This window comes from Sus scrofa, chromosome 6, assembly GCF_000003025.6.
Source record: "Sus scrofa isolate TJ Tabasco breed Duroc chromosome 6, Sscrofa11.1, whole genome shotgun sequence".
Lineage (NCBI taxonomy): Eukaryota > Metazoa > Chordata > Mammalia > Artiodactyla > Suidae > Sus > Sus scrofa.
The window spans coordinates 4,888,331-4,910,767 of NC_010448.4; the positions used below are offsets into that span (position 1 = coordinate 4,888,331).

The window sequence follows — 22,437 nt, forward strand, 5'->3', positions numbered from 1 at the left end:
ATACCACAGCTCATGGCAATGCTGGATGCTTAACCCACTGAGCGAGGCCAGGGATCGGACCCACATCCTCATGGATACTAGTTGGATTTGCTAACTGTTGAGACATGACGGACTTCTGTTTTGTTTTTTTTTTTTTTTTTGCTTTTTTTTTTTTTTTTTTTTTTGCGCTTGTCTTATTTTATGCATGTTTCTGTTTCGAAACACCTCATACAGTATATATCGTTGGTTCTTTACATTGAACTGATGGCCAACAGGACTACAACTCACGCCTGGAGGAAGCTCATCAAACACATGTGTTTTCTCCACAAGGCCCGCCACAGCCTTCTCGTGCTCAGGAGCACCAGACAGCATCTCAGCCCTGTGCTTTGGGAAATCCCCATCAAGAAGCACAAAAATGGGGAAAACGCAGCATCCAACAGACTGGGAGAAGCACACGTGTTTACAGAGTGAGCTGAAACAACAAGGCAGGGTACTACCTCTTGGATCTCACCTCGGGATGTGTGTGTTGGGCGACTCAAAACTTTCACTGTTCTGTGTCTGTCTGCAAAGGACTGAGAAAGCATCGCAAATATTTTGGGGAGGTGCATAAATGTTCATGTGTAGGTGAACCTGCACATACAGAATGTGTGAATAATGAGGATTGGCTGTGATTCAAGGCAGAGAGCATGTATAGTTCCTGAGTGGGGGAGATGCTCGAGGGAGAAGCGGTTGGAGTGGAGACAGGTGGATGGAGAGAAAGGGGAGAAGGGAGGGGCAGCAGGGCTGACCAGGAGGATGCTGCGTGGAGAGTCCATTAGAGCAGGCGGAGCGGAAAAGGCAGACCAGTGGAGTGATTACTGTCTTCTGGGTAAACGACGATGTGCCTTAGATCCAGTCTGTACAGTGGAGTTGCTAGAAACGCAAGATCTGAATGGAGATGGACCCGCTAAAACACTTACTGTGTTTCACCAGTAACTAGACAATCTATGTTTTAAGAATTGGTGAAATACTTATTTTTTTTTCTTTTTATGGCCACACCTGTGGTACACGGCAGTTCCCAGGCCAGGAATTGAACAGGAGCCTTGGCTGCCAGCCTACGCCACAGCCATCCGCCACACTGCGCCATGCCAACTGGCCATGCCAACCATGGCAACAGCTGGAGAATTCCTAAGCACACATACCTGTGCCAGGAACCCGTTATCCATAATGCCAAAAGGCTTGGATCTCGTGATTCAACTCCTATCTGTAGATAAAGCCATTAACAGCCACGATTGAATGCCTAAGCCAGAGGATTGGACTGACCACAACCTCATGGTTCCTAGTCGGATTCGTTAACCACTGGGCCACGACAGGAACTCCTCATTTTATTTTTTTTATGACAGTTTTTCCTCTTACAAAAAAAGAAGTATTTTCTGGTCAAAAAGTCTTTGGCATGAATACATCTGAATTTGAATTCTCTCCCTTCTACTCACAAACTGCCTGATTCTCAGCATGTTTTGCTGCTTTGGCTCCTCCTCTGCAGAATGGAGAGGATCACGGCTACTTCAGGGGTGCCCAGGGTAGTGAGGAGATTTCTAGATGTTACATTTAGTTACTTTTCACATTTGCCTTTTCTATTTCATTATGCTCTCTTTTTCATTCATGCTTCCAATTCCTTTTTTGTTTTGTTTTGTTTTGTTTTGTTTTCCTGGCTGTACCCATAGCATATAGACGTTCCTGGGCCAGGGATGGAACCCACACCACAGCAGGGACCATGCTGGGTCCCTAACTGCTGAGCCACCAGGGAACTCCTATGCTTCCTATTCTTTTTCCCCTAACCATATTTTTTTTTCTTTTTTTTAATGGCTGCACCTGCAGCATATGGAAGTTCCCGGGCTAGGGGTTGAATCAAAGCTGCAGCTGCTGGCCTACACCACAGCCATAGCAACACTGGACTCAAGTCACATCTGAGATCTATGTTGCAGCTTGCAGCAATGCCAGATCCTTAACCCAATGAGGGAGGCCAGGGATTGAACCCACATCCTCATGGAGACTATGTCAGGTCCTTAACCTGCTGAGACACAGTGGGAACTCCTCCCTAGCTACTTTAAACATACTTATTTTATAGTCTAGTTCTTCTTTTTATTTTTTTAATCCACAGATTTCTCTTCCTTTTCATTTGAGCCTGGCTATAGAGGCCGTGGAGTTACATTTCTGCCCATGTTTCTAACTCCTGCGGAAAGGACATCTCCTTTTGTCTGTCCGCCAGGATGCAGGCTCACACCTGGCATGGGCCTTCCGGTGTCACCTCTTTCTTTTGGCTGAACACACTTTCAGTCCTGGTCCTGAGCCACAGAGTCATAGAGCATTTCTGATCCCACCCTTTCAATTTCCAGAGGAAACAGGCCTCAAGTAGCAAAGCGGCTTTCACAGTTCTGGGCTGAGTCATATCTGAGCTGGACACAAAAGGAAAAATCAGCCAACTCCACTTTGCTTAAACATGTGATGTTCTGCTCATCAGGAATTTTTGTGATAATTTTGATTAAAAAAAATCATTGCATTAAAAGATGATTTATCCAGATGGTCAAGATTTCTGTGTGCCGAGGAGAGCACCTCGCTCACCTCACCCAAGTCCAGGCGCACGGAGCGGTCTTGGGCGCTGTTCCCTCTCCTGCTCTAAGAGTCAGCCCACAGCCTTCCTGTCCTCCTCTGTGGCCACACCTCCTGCTCTGCATCCTTCTCCACCCTTGGTGCCCTATGAAAGTAAGTGACCAGCCTCTGGCCCAGAAGCCCATGAGCTCAGAGAAGTGCAGTAACCAAATGCACAAATGTTGGTCCTTCCCATCCCAAGACATCTTCATAGAATGCTCCTGGGCACAGCTGCAGCCTCACAGCCAGCCACAGGCATTGTGGGAAACTCCAACTGCAGAAAGGGTTTCTGGTGGACGCTGTTTTTCCAAGCTGTTTACCACTCTTCATTGTTCCTCACTGCATCCCAGGCTCCCTTGTGGACAGACCCCTGTTTTGGGCAGTGTTGGTGGAGCCCAAACCCCATTCTTGCCTGGATGCAGTAGGAATGATATGGGACATATGACTTAGCTCCAGCAAGCCCCATGTTCTTTCAGTGCGTGAGTTGTGGGCAGGTAGTGGAGTTCATGGTTGTGGCCTGGCAAGTGTAACAGGAGACCCAGGCTGATTCCTTTGCAGTGATTCCCACTGTCTTCCCTCCTGAATTCTCGTTGGTGGCCACTCCTTTTTCCCCCCAGCTTTTCCTCTGGCCTCCCAGCCAATCTGTGATTGCCTATATCAACCTAAGAAATTCTTGTTTTATTTCACTTATTACAGCTGACACTGGTTCTGATGCCTGCAGCCATGGATCCTGACAAATATTGGACTAGATGTATAATTAGAGGTTCTGAATTGTAAAGTCCTCTTTTGCTTATAGGTAATCGTCTGCCAGCTTCATTTCACCTTTAACATTCAACCAGATTCTAAACTTGTTTGGGTGACAGCGCCTTTCTAAGTCTTGGTATTACCTGCACGGCCTCATATGCTTTGCAGTGCATCTCAAAATCTTGATAAATTTAATCCTGATGCCCAAACTGGGAACAGTTTTACTAGCAGAAAATATGACTATGCTATGTGTATGCTCTAGAAAGATCACAAAATGAAGCAGACCAGTCCATCAAAAAAAATCAAGGCTGCAAACCTTCAAAAATCAGTCATTTGAGGCTTGGCTTTAATACTGGTTCGCCATGCCTCCAGTTGCTCTGTCATCTCTGAGTTCTCGTTTGCAGACAAGCAAAGAGCAGATGACAAAACTTAATATTCTCCTCTCCCTTCCATTTTCCTAGGAATGGGATTTTAGCCATTCCTAAGAAGTGCCACCATGAGACTGTAGGGCCACCAGCAGGGGTCTCCAGGAGCAAGGGGGGAAACCCGTCCCCGTTCTTGGGAGCTGTGACTAACTTAATAAAGTCACTTCCCCAATTAGTATTTCCATAGACTTGCTCTACTGTGAATGCACAACACCTGAAAACCACGGATTGCAAAAACACACACCTTTCATTCTCAATGAGCCACCGTGAGAGAATGGCTACACCTTATGTTCTTTTTTTTTCTTTTTTCTTTTTTCCCACTCTACAGCAAGGGGATCAAGTTATCCTTACATGTATACATTTTTTCCCCCACTTAGGTTCTTTTTGAGAATGATAATGGGTTAGTTATCATTGCCTACTACGTGCCAGGCACTATGCTCTCAGCACTTTACTTCAATTCTCTAGTTTATCCTTCACAGTGACCTTATAACCTCCATATTATTTGCCCGATTTTACAGGTAAGGAAACTGAGGCACAGAGAAACTGAATGTCTGTCTAGGTTTACACATTTGGAAAATGCATGAGTGCGGACTTGTGCTCAGGATGCCTGGTGCTAGATGAGCAGTTGGGGCCACCAGAGCTACTTCTCTTTTCAAGGCCATATGAGGTCAGGGGCCTTTCCTGTTCCACTGCAGCCCCCTGGGAAGCCTCTGGGGACAAGACGACTCACTGCTGGAGTGCAAAGTCAAGATCTGTGTCCTTCACATCCACTGAGAAAATATATCTTTCAAAGATTTTCTAATCCCCTATAATAAGTCTGGCAACATGGGGAAGGGGTTTTATGATGGGGCACTGTTCTCGCTAAGGCAAACATACAAGTAGAAGGTACAGGGAAGCGGGCATGAAAGAATTACATGTAAAAAGCTCTGCAACAAAGGCAGCCAGTGAAAATGCTTAACACCGTCAATCGTGCAGCCTGCAGGTGTCCGGCAGGGGAAGCCATCCCTGTCTGATGATGGCAGGAAGTGCTTCTGTGTGAGTAGCTGATGGCGCCTGGATGCACGCACACCCAAGGGCTTTCTGCCACCTCTGGTCCAGGCAACTCTGCCCAAACCACCTCCCTGTGGTCCTTACAGGCAATCAGGCAGCAGCAATTTCTGCCGTGACACACAGTGGCAGGAGTTGTCCTCGATTTCAGGACTGTCAGCTAAAACTGGAAATAGAATGTGCAATTTTATTCTGAAATACAGAATTCTGGTAAAGCGGTGGGGTTTGTTTCGAGTTGTATGTGGAGGGCTGGGCTTCTCCAGTGTTAGCTGGTTGGCGAGGCAGACCCTGGAGAGGTCTGTCTGCAATTTCCTGCGTAGGAATCCGTGTGACCTTGGGCAGGTTCTCTCATCTCTCTGAGCCTCACTGGTCTCACCTGTGAAATGGGGTGATCATAGTGCCTTCTGTCCAGGGGGCAGTGAAATCAGAGGTGACGGTACACATAGAAGGCTTGGACAAGAGTGGGACACAGGAAATGCCCGATGCTCTGTTGTAGGCGTGAGCACATCAGTGCGGCCATAAGAAAGAAGATGATTTAGGCTGCATGTGTCACGGAAAGTGGACCAGAGGCGGAGGCACACCATGCTGACGGCAGAAGAGAAGGAGATGAACGGAGCCAGGCCAGCCTAGGGCTGATCAGCCCCTGCCTGGCCATGTCCACGCCATCCGGGGGCCCAAGGAAGCGGTACTTGGCAGACTCTGCTGCCTTCGGGGTCTGGCTGGCCAGTTAAGATATCATGCTGTGGCCAGTCTGAGGAACACGAGAATGTTTCTTTTCCACCTTCACCTGCCTCAGTGGGGTCTCAAAGCCTCTGGGATCTAAATGCCATCTGAGGGCAGCGGACACCCTGACTTTCATCTTGAGCCCGGACTCTCCCCGCCGGCCAGGTCACCTGCTCCCTGGCTGCGGCTCAAACTCAATGTGATCAGAACTGTGGTCCTGCTACTCCCCTCTCCCACGCCCCTTCTCTAGGGAGCGTGCCTATCTCATAAACAGGCACCCTGGGCTTCCAACGGTTTAGGACAAAAACTTGGGAGTCAACGTTCCCAACATCCCCCTCCCTCAATACACACGATCGGTTAGCAAAGCCTCGCTGCCATTACCTTCCAAACATTTCCAATATCTGCCTGCTTCTCACTGTGGGTACTGTTCCCACCACGTCCAAACCGTCTCCACCTCTCACCTGGATGACTGCAGCACCCTGCCCATTGGCCTTCTGCTTTCTCCCTTCCCCTGAGCACCTCCCCACCTACTCTCTTCTAAAACCTCCAGAGTGTTTAACTTCCCAACTTGTTCAGAGTAAAAGCTTTATCCTATGCACCTCTGGCCTCATCTCCCAGCTGCCCCCACTCCCTAGCTCATGCTGCACAGGCACCCTGACCTCCCCCAGAAAGCACATCTGCCTAACTCCTGTAAACTGTGCCTCAGGGCCTTTGCACCTGCCATTCCCTTTGCCTGGACCACTCCTTCTCAAATATCTGCATGGCTCACCTTTAGCTTCCTTTACTTCTTTATGAGATGTCAGACTGCCTTGCTTTCTCTGCCTTTGTGTTTTTTTTTTTGTTGTTTTTTTTTTTTTTTTTTTGCTACTATGCTATTTTAAACAATTTCTTTTCTTTTTCTTTTCAGGGCCGCACCTGTAGCATATGGAAGTTCCAAGGCTAGGGGTTGAATTGGAGCTGTAGCTGCCAGCCTACACCACAGCCACAGCAACTCGGGATCTAAGCCGTGTCTTCGACTTACACCACAGCTCATGGCAACACCAGATCCTTAACCCACTGAGCGAGGCCAGAGACTGAACCTGCATCCTCATGGATTCTAGTTGGGTCCTTATCCTGTTGAGTCACAACAGGAACTCCCCAAATTTTATTTTCTTGTTTGATTTCTCTCTCCCCCACTGAAATATAATCTCTAGGATGACAGATATTTTTAACTGTTTCTGTTTTAGCTGTATCTCCAGTGCCTAGAAAAGGGCCTGGCATATTGCAGGTGCTCATTAAACATTTGTGGAGCGAAGGAAAGAATGATTCAATGATTAAAGAAGTGGCTTATCCCGTCCTAACCTAAGTCCAAATCCAGAGGTCCCGTTTTACATGTGCAGCCCTCACACAGGGCTCCGAGGCTGTTCAAAGTCGGCTGCATAAGGTCTGAGCTTATCCTGAGGTTGCTGCCGACACCAATGGACTAGGAAAGTCCTGAATGAAACATATGAGGAGAAATGAAGTTCAGAGGCTCATCACCTGAAAACAAAGCTCCACGATCCATTTGGAGAGCAAACTGGGAGCAGAGAGGAAGGGCATTTCTTCAAGACCCCCTGACTACGACTTCACTGCCTGTGTGTGTGCTAATGCTGTGATAAGCCCTTCACGGATGCCCGAGCTGTGTGCATTGGCTGGTGACTGGCAGACAAACTGAGATAATAAAACAAATCAGCTATTGCCCCTGACTTCTGTTCCCATCCTGGAGTGCATGGCTATGTTGGTTAGTTTCTGCAGCGGCCCTTGTCGGATTCAAATGCCTTTATAAAAAACAAAAAAACAAAAAAAAACTAGCTGAGCAGATTTAACAGCTTAGAAGACATTGAACAAGAAACGATATTAACATTTGTCAATATTTTCTTTATTGGTTCTGAGAATTAATTTCTTAGGCTGCCAAGAGTGACCATCATAATTATATTAAAGTATAACCAATTCAAAACCATGCTTGCAATAATGAAAGTCTGGCCCATGGCCAGTTTATAACAACATGTGGAGATGGATGTGAAGAAGGTCGTGGGATTGTAAAATAACCTTTCGACTGTTTATCCAGAGGGCCAGCCGTTTCCTATTAACCAAGCCGAGCACCTCTAATTGAGGTTCATAATGAAAATCTTCCATCTTTGGATCATTGTAAAGGCTGGAATTCTATTTTCAGCCACGGAAGCTATTAAATCTTTAAAATTTCCGTTGTTTAATTTATTAGAACTTGTTTCCCACTGTCATCTGACCGCTAAAATAAGAGTCAGCTGTGCTAATATATTTACATAAATAATGAAAAATTCTACAGCAGGGTAGGCAATCAACTGCATTGCCACCATCCACTTTCAATGGAAGAACATCACTTTAATTAAAAATTACAAAGGCACCACTGTAAACAGCTCATTTACATTTCAACTTCTGTGTTGACTCAAGAAAGAAAGAATTTATCGAAAAAAAAAAAGAGCAAACAGAAATGACCTCACCCCAAATCCTATTATTGAGGTCAGTAACCACAGTTAATTAAGATGAAGTGTTAATGATATGTTTTAGTGGATGGAGGCTCTTCTCATTTCCCCAGGTAGAAATGTTATTATTTGGCCTTTAACTTCTGATTAAAATTTAAAAGGTAGGAGTCACCTCAAATTAAACTCTTAAATCTGGTTTTGAAATCTCTTTTTTTCAAAAAAGGAGTGACGACCTGCCTTCCTCTTTCTAAAAAATGGTAAGTCACTACACATTTTGAACCTCGGTGTTCCTGAGAATTCCGTGATGACAAAATCTGAATTTCTAAGTGAACTGATTTTTGCCATCTGCTTCCAAAGGTTTTGGGAGGTACAGAACAAAATGTCCCATAGCTAGCCAATGATTTTTGCTGGATTTCCTATCTTTTTCTTTTTGTGTGTGTGTGATTTCCTTTGGGCTTCGATATTAGATTAAACGGGGCGTTAAAGAAAAAGGCTTGATGGCTCACAGGAAGACCAGCAAAACCAGAAGTATTTTAACAAATCTTTGGGGGCTGAATTTTCATCACTGTAGGTTGCATTCAGCACCCATTTGAGCCCATGAATGAAACTACGTTGGTGCTTAGAAGCCTCTAAGTCTAAAGGAGGAAGGGAAGGGAAATGATTTAAAAAGACCCAAAGAAGCAGGACAAAGTACGCTGTGGTTTTCAGAGAGATGAGAATCTAATTTGGATCTGCTTCAGATGTTCTGTGTTCAAAGAACTTGAAAGCTCAATTTGGATGCAGGCTTTGGAAGAAGAGCTGGCTGATGGACATGGCTCCTTAGTGTAGCTTTCGGGACCTGGGAAGCCCAGCGAGAGGCGGGTTGGTCCTGCTCAGGACCATTCTCCTGGGAAAGGTTGGCACACAGACACCCCAGCTGTCAGCAAGACAAGCTATATATCATACCCGTTTACTGAGCATTTCCATAAGCCAGGCCCAGTGCTGGGCTATTGTCAGACCCTTGATCCTCTAAGAATTTTCTCTGTCCATGGTGGCTTCCTCCCAAGTCATATTGAACATACGGAAATGTACCCACATGACAAACACATTTTTTTTCCCTGTAACTTTTTTGGAGTGATTTTGATTTTTTTGCTTTTGGAATTGTTCGACTACCAGGAATGTTTCATTAATAAACCCCTATGCTTTCTCTAGCACTGACTCAGACAGACATGCCTACAAGGTAAGATCTACCAATGGTTTGCCAACGTCAAGACATTTTTGCAAATATTAAATTCAAGCTGCTAAAGTCATCATGGTGCTGTGGACACTCGCTCTTTGTTAATTTCAGTGTTGCTGTTTTCCTTTCAGGCTTTGGGGAAGCGATTATGTGTTCAGGTCCTTGACATTTTTGTAGGCTCCCGGAAAGTTTGAAGGTCTTGGTGCTGGGCCTGAAGTGCTTAATTAAGTAGCACTGATGAGGTCCTGATGTTTTAGCAGGGACGGAGATAAACACGATTGTTAGGCTTAGAGAGCGGGGCGGTGGCGGGGGAGGGGGGGTGGTTGGTGGAAGATGGACAATTAAGTCAGGAATAACAGCGAAGAGTGATGAGGGCTACACTGGTGTTCAGGAAGCCCTGGAAGTGTAGCCTGAAGGTCAGGGCAGCTCACCTGTGGAGGTGATGCCTAAACCATCAGGAGAGCATATACAGCAAGACGGTGGCAAGCAGAGCCGAGGAATTCAGCTCATTTGCGTGTTTTCCTTCCATAATCCGAGGCTCAGGAAGGTTACATTTTCCTCATCAGCCAAGAGGGAAATGAACCATTTCTCTCCCGTGGGCGGTTGGGAAAATTAAAGAAGACTTTGGTGACAGTGCTTTTGGTACACTTTTATATAAAAATTAAGCATCATAGTCAGAGTACCAGCCAAAGACATGCGTCCAGGGGGTCGTGGCGATCTCTGCCTGGTTGGGTCTGGCACCTGATTCCCAGGAGGCAGAGATTACCTCAAAGGTTGAGGACAGGGGGGTTCTGGGGAATTTAGGAAACTGTAGACATAAGGATGCTTGGAAGTAAGCAATTTCTATTGCTTGGCTCTTTCTCCCCAGCTGGGGGCCACTGGTTCCTACTTCCCAAGGAAACAATTTCTTTCTCTCCCTCCTTCCTCCCTCCCTCCCTTCCTTCCTTCCTCCCTGTTCCTTCTCTGCTGGGGTGGCATCCTTCATTTGCAGCAAATGCTCTTTGCTCTCCTGACTATAAGCTCCCCAGAGGCTCTAGGCAGAGACCATTTCTTTCAAAAGTGAATACACAACGTCCAGCAGTGTCAGGCCCATGGTGAGCTCTAACAAAATACCAGTAAGTGAATTCAGTAAAGGAATGAATGGAAAACTAAAATCCTTGTGTTTTTTTTCAAGCAGCTGTCTGTGGCAACAGAATTAGCTATCATTTTGATTGTGTAAAAATCTGATTTCATGGCAGGTATTCATCTTTTACACTTTACCCTGTAGTTTTTTATTACACAGAAACTTCAACCCCCAAAGTTGGTCATAGAGGAAGCTTCTAGTTCTCAACACCCACTCTGCCTTTCTTCCTTAGTAAAGAATCCTGGCCTTAAAAGCTAATGGCTACCCAGCTAAGTGAGCATCTTTCCTGGCATTTCTTGAAGCTAAGTTGGGGCCATGTGACTAATTTCAGCCAATAAGATTTAAATAGAAGTGTGGTTGCATTCCATGAGGTCTCCTTAAAAGTCAGGAGACTCCCTTCGTCTTTCGCTTTCTCCCAAACTACAGCCTGGAATGTGGATACGAAGGTTGGAGCACTAGCAAACATAACAGCCCATGAGGAAGAGGGTGCCAGCCTAGAGGTGATCAAATGGTGAGCAAGAAGGAGCTGGGGGCCCTGCAGTTCTGGGGAACTGCCATCCCAGCCCTAGACTGCTGTGCTTACTCTACACCAATTTTTTTTAATTAACAAATATTTAAATCTACATTTATTTTTGTGAGAAAAAAGTAAACTTCTAGCTTCTTTGAGCCACCATTATTGGAATTTTCCTTTTATATTTAGCCAAAGTAATCCTCACAGATCTATTGCTTCTGGACACACGTTTGTGGGACTCTCTGGAGGAATAAAATTTTCCAAAAAAAAAAAAACTAAACAAAACAAACAAACAAAAAAAACTTTGAGCAGTAATAGGTAATTTTACATGGGTAGGGACAATATTTTTGCTCAACACATATCTTATGTATTCAATGTGTGGGCATATGTCTCTGTTGCTGAGCTGTTTACCACAGAGCCTGGATAAGATGAGTTCTGTCTGAAAAATGTTTGGGATAGGAATTGCTACTTGGTTGCCCTGATAGAAATGCCCTGATTGTTCAGAGGATGAAATAAGACCTCTCAGGCCATTCGAAATGATGGAGCTGCCAGCTGCATCCCCAAAGTTACCAAAGCAACAGATTTGATGCAACAATGCTTCTGCTTCTCATTCACTGCTGGGGAATGCTGGGCAACTATAGAAACTTCCATCTTAGCATGAGTATCATCCAGCTGCTCTTTCTGATCATAATTAGCCGACAAGTTCGGGTGCAAGAGGCCACTCCTCACTGGAGACGCTAAAATGTCCCTGAGAAATGCCGGATGCCTGTCTTGCACAGGTGGAGGCAAGCGCTGCCCTGAAAGCTGATGCCAGTCTCCTTGTCATTGTGGGGGGAAAGGACAGGGTGTGGAAATCAGCTCTATTTTACCACACGACCATGTTTGCATGACCTTGGGGCAGAGAAACTTCCTAACCATCACTTCAAAGCATAAGCGAAAATATAAATGTGATTTCCTAAGTACAAAAACCAAAGAATTCTCTAAAGGACAGAAAGTATTATTAATACCAACACTTTTGCAAAATATTTTCAGGAAATCATTTGGAAAAATTAATGATGCATTAAACTATTTAACGCCAAGCGTGTCCACTGACCTTTAAAAAATAAGTGCATACAATTGGAAATAGTCTAAATATCCAACAACAAAGGAATGAATGAATACCTGAGGATATTCATGTAACAGAACAGCAGAGTCCATACTATTCGATGCCTAAAAATAGTGGCTGTTTCTTGACATGGAAAGCTGTTCATCATATATTGGAAGTAAAATTGGCAGCTTCCTACACAAAATGGGTGATGTGAACTGAATTGGAAAATAAAAAAAGCAAAGCGCTCATTCATATGATCGGAGTTTGTACCCAAGCTGTTAAAAGGGGATTTCCTTAGGTGGGATGATTACAGATTTTTTTATTATCTTCTTTATTCGCCACTGTCTTTTCAAAAGTTTCCTCCATGAACTACCTTAACTTCTTAATGAGAAGAGGAAGAAACAAGTCATTCAAGAGAAGAATTTCAACTGTCTCCAGCCCACTGCTGTCCGTTTTGATCTGGCTAAGAGCACAATGCGATGGGCTTTTAAACAAGTTTTAATAACTCAGGCCTTTTAGTGAGAAGATTCACTCTGATGCCTGGACACCTCCTGTCTTTAGAGTTATAGGCTTCTCGGAGATCAAGGCTCCTTTCACTGATTTTAACATTCCCTGGTGAGATGAAAGCGTGCACGGCAGTGGCAGCGGCAGAATCACTGTGCCTGAGACGTGCCTTCCATCACAGAAGACGGGACCAGGAATTAGGTGGAAGTCAGTTGCTACGTTTTGTGGTGGTTGGGGGGTGGGAGGAGGTTTCCTGTTTTGACAGGGGAAGGATCCAGACCACAGAGGAGGCCAAAGGGCCTGTCAAGGCTGAGGGAAGGACCTGAACCAGGCTGTCAGGATCCCCGTGGGTGAGCACCTCTCTTTTTTTTTTTTTGAACCAAAACCACCTACCTTTATATAAACTATTAATAGATACCTAGATACAATATTGTTTTTTATTTTTATTTTATTTTATTTTTTATTTGTTGGTCTTTTTGGCATTTCTTGGGCCGCTCCCTCGGCATATGGAGGTTCCCAGGCTAGGGGTTGAATCGGAGCTGTAGCCACCGGCCTACGCCAGAGCCACAGCAACGCAGGATCTGAGCCGCGTCTGCAACCTGCACCACAGCTCACGGCAACGCCGGATCCTTAACCCACTGAGCAAGGGCAGGGACTGAACCCGCAACCTCATGGTTCCTAGTCGGATTCATTAATCACTGTGCCACGACGGGAACTCCACAATATTGTTTTTTAAACGAAATCATGATACATAGCCATATTCATAAAATACACAAATCAAAAGCTAAGATCAACAGCGAATCCAAATCCAAATGAAGCTATCCCTCTGAATTTCATGTTTCATCGCGCATCAAAACCCACCAATCTGTTAGTTCTTCTCTTGCACATTATTCTGTATCCACATTCTCTGCATCGGATGGGACCCTTGATTTTATTTCATTTTCTGTGTGACATTCTCCACAGATATATCTCACTGGCTGCCGTTTTGGGGGTTGAACGTCCTTCTGTGTGTCCACTGTTATCCCTTCCAATCCCAAACTGCCAATCTGCCAAACCCCTACCCATGCAACACAGAGAAACTTCCCGAGGCTCCCTAACAAATTCCTGCCTGCCGCTGTGTCCGGGGTGAGCATCTCTGACTGTGCTCAGAAACCTTGTGTGCCCGGTGAGTCATCTGAGATGAAATGGGGAGACTGGAGCTGAGACACAGAGCGTCTTGGAGTGAGACAGTGATAGAGGTAGAGGTGGTGAGAGGGGGAGAGCGAGAGACAGAGAGAAGAGGGGGGGGTGAGATGGAGGAGGGGGGAGGCAGGAAGGAAGGAGAACGAGGGAGATGAGAATAAGGAATCAGAGAGAAAGATGGGTGGTGGGGGGTGAGGGGAGATGAAAACAGAGACCGTGACAGGGAGGGAGGCAAGGTGGGGGACAAGGACAGAGCAAAGGACAGGCCAAGAGGAACGGGCACAAACAGAGAGGGACACAGAGCGAATGACACGTGGACACACACAGAGTCTCCCACACAGACAGGGACACCCCACACCTGCAGGACCGCAGAGCCCAGGGCAGTGCTATTGCGGGGGATCAAGACCATTGGGGCAGATGGCCTGGGCAGTATCTTTCTGCAGGTGCATTTGCTGGCTAAACCGAGAGCTCTCCTTGAGATCAAAGTAGGAGTTCTCAGTGTAAAGTTCCTCCCTCTTGCAATGCCTACTCCCCAAAGCAGCGTCGAGACAACAACAATAACAACACTACTCACAAGGTCGTGGTGCCTTTCTGAGAATCCTGGGGAGCCGAGCGCAGATTATTAAAAAAACTGCATCCCAGCCTGGCCCCTCCTTGAGGCCCTGCTCAGCCTCTGCACACACAGCCACTCTGGAGACAGTGCTTCTCGTGGACAGGATCAAAGGCTGCAAATAATTAATGAGCCTCTTCTCCCCCAAGAGTTCCTGCGACAATAGCTCAACCTGTCAGGGATGTTATCCCTGCCTCTGATGTGCTCAGAACCTGCACTGGGGGCAGGGGGAGGGCGGGCGGGGTGGCACGGGGAAGGAGTGGGGGGCGGGGCAGAGGGAGGCTCAGTCTGTGCCAGGGTGAGAAGGGTCACTTCTGGGTGACTCTGGAGCCCAGCAGGAAGGAATGGATCTGAGGAGTCAGGCCAGAGAGAGAAATGTCATACAGACACACACACACACACACACACACACACACACACACACGTATGTGTGTGTGTGCACGCGCATACATAATGCTGGGAAAGGGATTTGTCCAGACCCTGCTCAGCAGCCTCATCTGTAAATGCTACAACTCCCAGGCAAACCAGCCACATAAATACCTTGGCTATGTTTTCTGAAGCCATTTGTGACACTGAACTTGGTCACAGTACCTCTCTGCGGCCCCTGCTGACCCAGCACCCGTGCCCATCCTCTGGGAAGAGCCTTCTGCATTCCTTTGGGCAACCACCCCAGTTCACCGTGGTTGGGTGCTGGGTCCAGGGTGGACATGTGCCAGGACCAGCCCTGGGCACATCCCACCTGCACCTCTCTTTGATTCAGAGACAGCTGTGTGTCCCAAGTTGGCTCAGTGAGACTCAAACCTGGCCCTCGGGCAAGGACTCTTGGCTGGGAAGGATCTCTTGGCTGGGAAGGATCTCTTTCTGCCGGTAGGACCAAGGGCTGGCTTTGTGGGTGGCCTTGACCCTCTAGAGCCACAGTGATAGGACTGAGGGTGAAGCCAACCTAGGCAAGGGCAGAGCCACGCGTGGGGAAAGCATATATTCTGAGCACCTGACTTCACAAGCTGGAGGCCCTCATCCCCGTGTTGAATTTCGTACATGCATCCTTGGCAAGAGTCCCTCTGCCACTGTGACTGGGAGTTACGCCTGTGATGACCAACTCTAGAACTAAGACGCTCTTCAGAGCTTTCTACGTTCCTGCTTTTTATCACAAGTCTCGCATCCAATTATTTCCAAGTTGCTTCCTCTGGTCCCCTTTTCTCACAGGGGGCGCCATCGCCACTCTGCGTGAGAAATAATGGGAACCATTGTGTACTGGTTCCAGCAGCCTGTCTTTGTCCTCCACAGGGCTGATCCTGGCCTTGGTGCCTCTCAAGGTCACCCACTCCCTCTCCAGGCTGGAGTCCTGTCCCCTAACTCGGTTTGCTGGGGCTGCTTTCTGGGGCCTGTCACCACGCTCTAAGCACCACACTCCATTCGCCAGATGAAATTTCCTTCCCCTTCTCAAGCAGCTGCCCACCGGGAGGGGCAGCCACATCTGGGAACATCACCCCTGGTGACCATCAAGGTGCCCTGAGTTGGGACCTCATGGCTCCAGCTCAGGTCAAGCAGATGCGTCCCTGGGCACGTGAACTGTGAGTGGCACAAGAGTGGACAGTGGCTGGAGGTGGACTGTGCTGGAGTGGACAGTGGCTTCAGAGATCCTGAAGTGCCAACCTGTCAGGTACCATCACCTCGAGACTCAACACTGCCCTAGTTCCGTGTCATCTCTGCTTGCTTCTAAACATACTCTTCAATTCTACAAACTACTCAGTATCACTAATCATCCGAGAAATGTGAATCAAAATCACAATGAGGTATCATGTCACACCTGTCAGAATGGCCATCATCAAAAAGTCTACAAATAATAAAAGGTAGAGAGGGTGTGGAGAAAAGGGAACCCTCCCACACTGTTAGTGGGTATGTAAATTGGTGCAGCCACTATGGAAAACAGTATGGAGGCTCCTCAACAAACGAAAAAGAGAATTATTGTATGACCCAGCAAATCCACTCCTAGGTATATATCCAAAAAACCCCGAAAACACTAATTTGAAAATATAATGCACCCTCATGTTCAAAGCAGCATTATTTACAATAACTGAGTCATGGAAACAACCTACATGCCCATCGACAGAAGAACAAATTAAGCAGTGGTCTATACACACGATGGAATATTACTCAGCCATAACAAAGAATGAAATTCCGTCACTTGCCAAAATGTGGATGGACCTAAAGAATATTACACTTAATGAAATAAATCAGACAGAGGAAGACAAATACTCTGTTATCACATATGTGTGGAATCTAAAAAAAGAAAACAAATGAATGTATATAATGAAATAGAAACGCAATGTATTTCTCACAGATATAGAGAAAAAAACAAGTGGTTACCAGTGGGAAAATATTCTATAAACTCTTGGTAGACTCTTTCAGCAAATTCTCCCTTTTACCTAAGTCAGCCAGAGCTGGTCTTAAAACAGAGAACCCTGGCAGACACACCTGTGCCGCTGCCTCTTCCCCTGCGGTGGGACCGCTACTCCCAGATCTCAGACACCTGCTTCGGCCCTTCCCCTTAACACTTTAATGCCTGGCAGCCAAGTGATACAACAAAGGCCAAGTTCCAGGCTTAACAATATCGACCCCATTGAAATCCATGTCCTACCCTCCAGGAGTCCCCTCTTCCACCTCCTGTCGTAGGAAACCAAATCAACAGTTACCCTCCCTGAAGACATCCTAAATTTGTACAACAACTACCCTAATGCTCCTTACAAGTTTCCCCCTTAAGTACTTAAGGAAAGCTTTCTCTTTGATGTTTACATTGCATGTTCCCATTGCCAGAGACCGAGCAGAGAAAAGGGGAAAAAAAAAAAAAAAAGGAGAAAAGAAAAGAAAAAAAAAGAACGGCTACTTCGGATTCATGTTATTACAAGAGTTGGTATTATTCTGTACTTGTATCAAGTTCATCTGACATTTCAGAAAGTTTTGTTGGAAAAATAAATCCCCTTTTGAGGTTGGAAAATAGCTTGCGCCAGCTTGCTCCACGGTCCCCTGGCTGACGTGGAGACGGTGGCTCATTTTCAGGTGTTTCAAATCAGGAAAATAAGACACATGTTTATTTGCAGTGTGTCTAATACTTGATTATCTGTACCTCATATAAGAAGAAGATGAGATTTTGGAAGAGAAAGATTAATAACTTTCTTTTGCAGAGACAAGCGTGCATTTGGACCTGCATGCCAATGTGTTTACTGGGAAACGGCGCACCAGCCAAGGTATCTCGTTTCCGCTGTGGATAATGATCACGTCGTTAAATCTCATTATGAAAATCCCTTCTTTTGAAGCACTGGACAGAGCTTAAGAAATAAGGACCGAAAATGCGAAGACGTTTTGGCCTGCCAATCATCAGTGGAAAACCAACCTTGAGAGTCCATTTCTAAGTACTAGAGCCCTTAGCGGAGAGCATGGACTGTGTAGACGGTATTGCAATGTTTCCATCCTGATGCCTCTGCTACTGAGCTGGGCAGCCTTGAGGAGGTTCCCCAACCTCTCTGAACTCCTAATACTCTCAGCGGTACCTGGAGTTAGCCAAGCCTTTCTCAGAAAGTGATAACAAAGATAAAGCAGGTTAAGTGTCCGAGATGCAGGGGGCTGTATGTAGTGCCGTCTCGCTTTGTCCCTTCGGCACTGTGCTCGCTACTGGCAGACCAGCTGGTCATTTAGGAACACAGCCCTGAAGCCACTCTCCTCCCAGGCTACCCTGTTGCCAGGAATCAGGTGCAGGGGCAGTGTTCCCACCTCGTGAGATTGGTCACCTGGTGCCATCAGCCGCCAACTCTTCATTAGGGCACACACTGTCCGCTCACCCAGATCGTTCACAAGCTTAATTGCACGATAGTTTGCTCCTGACCATCGGCCCCTTCAAGGGGAAAAGAAAAGCAATTCCTGCCTGCCTCCCATCTCTGGCGACCGAGCCGCTCACTCACCTGATGGTCTGATGCTGCAGGGAGTCGGGGTCTGTGGCATTCACCGTCAACAGCACGCTGCCTACGGAGATGTTCTCCTGCTTGGTCACCATCATGGGATCCGGGTAGAAAACCGGGCCCTCGTTGACATCCAGGACGGTGATGTGGACAGTTGCGGTGGAGCTGGGGCCGTAGGAGACTTCGGGTACTAGCGGGTCCTCGTTTTCCACTTTGATCAGCAAGGTGTGAAAGGCAGAAATCTCGTAGTCCAGAGGCTGGAAGGCAGAGAGAGGGGCTCAGCACGTGGGTCTCCCGAGAGGGAAAGCGCTTTGGCACAAAGGCCCCCTGACAGTCCATAGACCGTGGTGGCTGCTCAGGGCTGGATCCAGGGCTAAGCTTTATGCGATGTGGGGTCCTCCTTAGGAGAAAGAGTATGAAACCTACAGATACCAAAGTAGGTATGGAGGTTGTTGAGCGCATTAGCCTGAGAACTGACAATGATCACGTGACCCTCAGAGATCCGGGTCCTTCATTGCGAGATCTCCTTAGGTGACTCACTGGCAATGGGGACATTAAAGGCCTCCCATGTGTAGTCTGTGACTCCACAACACTGATGTTCCTGGGAGATCCAGTGGGCGGGCCTTTTCTAGTAGTGTGTTGTCTGGGGAAAAGGATTCAGGAGGCTGAGACACAAAGGGTTAAGCTACAGGGCACTTTGCCACACGAGGGCACTGGAACATGTGGAGGCATTTTTATTGTCCCCGTGGCTCAGGAGCTCTCTGGCCATCTACTGGACAGGGGGTAGTCAGACCAGACACACAGCCATGCCCGGGACAGTCCTACACATGGAAGACTGTCCTTCCAATGAGCCGCCTTGCTGAGGCCCTTTCTAGGTGATTTTGCAAAGGGGCTGATGGTACCCACATCCCCCAACTGCTGAGTGGACTAAATCAGCTGCTGTTAAGAAAAGTCTGCTATGAGAATTGTTTCTTTTTCTTTTTCTTTTTTTTTTTTTAGGGCCGCACCTGTGGCATATGGAAGTTCCCAGGCGAGGCGTCAAATTAGAGCTACAGCTGCCAGCCTCTGCCCCAGCCAAGCCCCATCTGCGACCTATGCTGTAGTTGGTGGCAATGCCAGAGCGAGGCTGGGGATTGAACCTACATCCTCATGGATACTGGGCAGGTTCTTAACCCCCTGAGCCACAATGGGAAGTCCCATTATAAGAATTGTTAATCCGGTGTCCTGTCTATCATAGAATGCCATGGATGCCACTCACTCAGCCACTCAGCAGATGGAGTTCAGGTCTTATGGGATCTGGGAACCCGGGGTCGCAGGTGAGAACAGCAAGGCTGGGGAAAGAGCGCAGGAGATACCTGGGGCCCGGCAGGTTGAATGGGAAAACAACCCTCTGGGCAACCCTGGGCTGCTTCATTCATGCTGGGAAGTGACACAGCTTAGTAGCTGAAAGCGCTCCTTGCTCCCAGAGCCAGAGGGGAGGGGATCAAGTCCTGGCCATAAGAATTGTAATTAGGAGTTCCCGTCGTGGCTCAGTGGTCAACAAATCCAACTAGGAACCACGAGATTGTGGGTTCGATCTCTGGCCTTGCTCAGTGGGTTGGGGATCCGGTGTGGCCGTGAGCTGTGGTGTGGGTTGCAGATGCGGCTCGGATCCCGAGTTGCTGTGGCTCTGGTGTAGGCCGGCGGCTACAACTCTGAGTAGACCCCTAGCCTGGGAACCTCCATATGCCACGGGAGTGGCCCTAGAAAAGGCAAAAAGACAAAAATAAAAAAAAATTGTAATTAATAACTCCTGGACCACAGGCACATCACAGCATCTCCTGGAGTCTCAGCTTTGTCATCAGTCAAGTCCTAGCACAAAGGATTGTAGTCAGACCAGGGAAAGTAGGTGTTTCACACACAGGTTGGCCCGGTGTCGGATATAACAGGGGGCGGGTAAGATGGTGAGGAAGAGGAAGGCGGGCCAGAAACAGCTGGAAGGGCCACTGCCCTCCCCCACGGGCTCTTCAGGTATGTGCCAGGCTGACATTCCTGAGTAGGAGGCGGGCCTCTGAGCAATGGAGATGCGAGCAGTGGCAAAGACAAGAGGGGGCAGGAGGGAGAGGGAGAGAGAGAGGGAGGGAGGAAGGAAGGGATTGGGGGGGTGGCGGAGGGGAGAGAGAGAGAGAGAAAGAGAAACAGAGAGAGAGCCTGTGCGAGCGCTGAGCCTTTTCCGGGGAGCAGAACCCCTCCAGCGCTTACTTCTTCCATTTGCACAATACTGGGGGTAGTGATTCCAGGGGGCGCACACGGGCCAGTCCACCCGGAGCTGGTGGAATGTGGGTCTCTGCTCCCGCCCCTTCCGAGGCCCGCCCTGGGTCATGATGGATTAAGGAGCCCTCTGCTGTCTTGGGCCCATGACCTCACTAATGTGATTTGTCTGGCTCGGGGTCTCTGTGCGAGGGATGGAAGGAAATTGAAAACACTTCCAATAAAGTTTCAGAGATGCAATTCAGTTAGTATTTCATCAAGTGTCAGGAGAGGGTGTGGAGCACTGCCTTGGAGGATTTTAAGGCTGGACATGCTGCCCACATGGGCCGGGTAAAGGATCTGGGGTTTGTTGTCTGCAAGAGGGAGGCTTTGGAAGTGACCTGACAGTGAGTTTTAAGCCTGTAACAGGTTCGGGGCTCAAGGATGACTGCTTTCTCAAGGCGTCCTTCTCTCTGAGGACAAACGAGAGAAAAGGCTTAAAATGCAGGATGGATTATATTCAGCTGAGAGAGTAACTCTTTGACAGCTTTGGAATAGCTTTACAAAGCAACTTAGGGTGTTTCTTTTTTTTTTGTCTTTTTTTTGTCTTTTCTAGGGCCATTCCCATGGCATATGGAGGTTCCCAGGCTAGGGGTCAAATCGGAGCTGTAGCCGCCGGCCTACGCCAGAGTCACAGCAACGCGGGATCCGAACCGCATCTGCAACCTACACCACAGCTCATGGCAACGCCGGATCGTTAACCCACTGAGCAAGCGCAGGGACCGAACCCGCAACCTCATGGTTCCTAGTTGGATTCGTTAACCACTGCGCCACGACGGGAACTCCAGCAACTTAAGGTGTTTCTGACCAGAGGCTTTAAAGAGGACACAGCTATCCATTTGCCCTAAGTGTTAAGATTTGGTCCTGCAGGGACGGCGGACTCCCTCACTCCCACACAATCCTGAGACTGACTGCCTCTGGTTCTAAGTACACTGACTGCTAACCGGCTAGGGCAGAACTAGCTGTGGTTGGGCTGCAGCATGGCCATGTCCCGCCATCTTCTCGCTTACCCACCTCTCACTGCAGAGGCCCCAAAGGAAAGATCTGGGCTTTCCAGGCTTCCTTGCAGCTGAGAGTGGGCATGTGTCACCTGGCCAATCATGGGGGGGCCGATCATAGGAAAACTGTTTGGAGACTCATGGAAAAGGTATTTTTTTCACCTAATGGGAGGAGAGGGGCACATGAGAGCACGCACACCCTCTGTCACTTGCCAGGCTGTCTCGTTGCTTCCTCCCTTTGAACACAACAGCAGGGAGATGTGATGCCTGGAGCTTTGGCAGCCATTTTCTGTCCATGAGGAAAAAAAAAGTCAGCAGCATAGATGCCCCCTGCTGACTCTCTGACACCTTGAACTGCCTGCCAGCCAATCCTAGATGGGCCTACCTTCATCTAGTTATAAAGATCATTAAATTCCTATTAACTTTTAAAGCCACCATTAGCCTGGCATTCGGTTACTCAAAGCTTTCAGCATCCCTAGCTAACACACTGGGTTGCTAGCTAATTGGAGAGTCTGGGGAGCCTAGCCAGGCCTTAGGTGTGCTGAGAAGCAAAGAGAGCTCAAGGCCCTTTACACAAATTCATGTGGCAGGCGGCTTCTGTCCCACTTCTGAATCAAAGGGAGTCCACTCACTTAGTCCCAGGCTCTTCATTCTACAGCAGGGCTCGTCCAGAAGGCTGTGCTCTAAGAACACAAGCATCACCTCTTCCTCCTGTTCTGACCCAGCAGGTGTGAGGCGAGCCCAGGAACCTGTATTTTAGCTAGCATTCCAGGTGACTCTTCTCTATGCTGACATTTCAGAGCCACAGCGTTGTGGGCTGAAGCAGGAGGGTGGGAGGAGGAGGCCACTCTTTGTCAGTCTAGTCTCGCTTGTATTTTATTTCCCTCAAGCCGCTACAGACACAGGAGAACTGTGCTCCTTCAGGCTTTGTGGAG

General features: G+C 47.7%; 1 protein-coding gene and 1 pseudogene across 1 annotated transcript in view; both read right to left on the reverse strand.

The window, feature by feature from the left end:
* CDH13 (cadherin 13, H-cadherin (heart)) overlaps nucleotides 1-22,437 on the reverse strand; it is a 1,022,437-nt gene that overhangs the window by 78,579 nt on the left and 921,421 nt on the right. Inside the window, 1 exon segment of the mRNA NM_001109945.1 lies at nucleotides 18,219-18,472. Within this exon segment, the coding sequence (NP_001103415.1) occupies nucleotides 18,219-18,472 (254 nt within the window).
* Nucleotides 13,167-13,738, reverse strand: LOC102165846 (annotated as a pseudogene).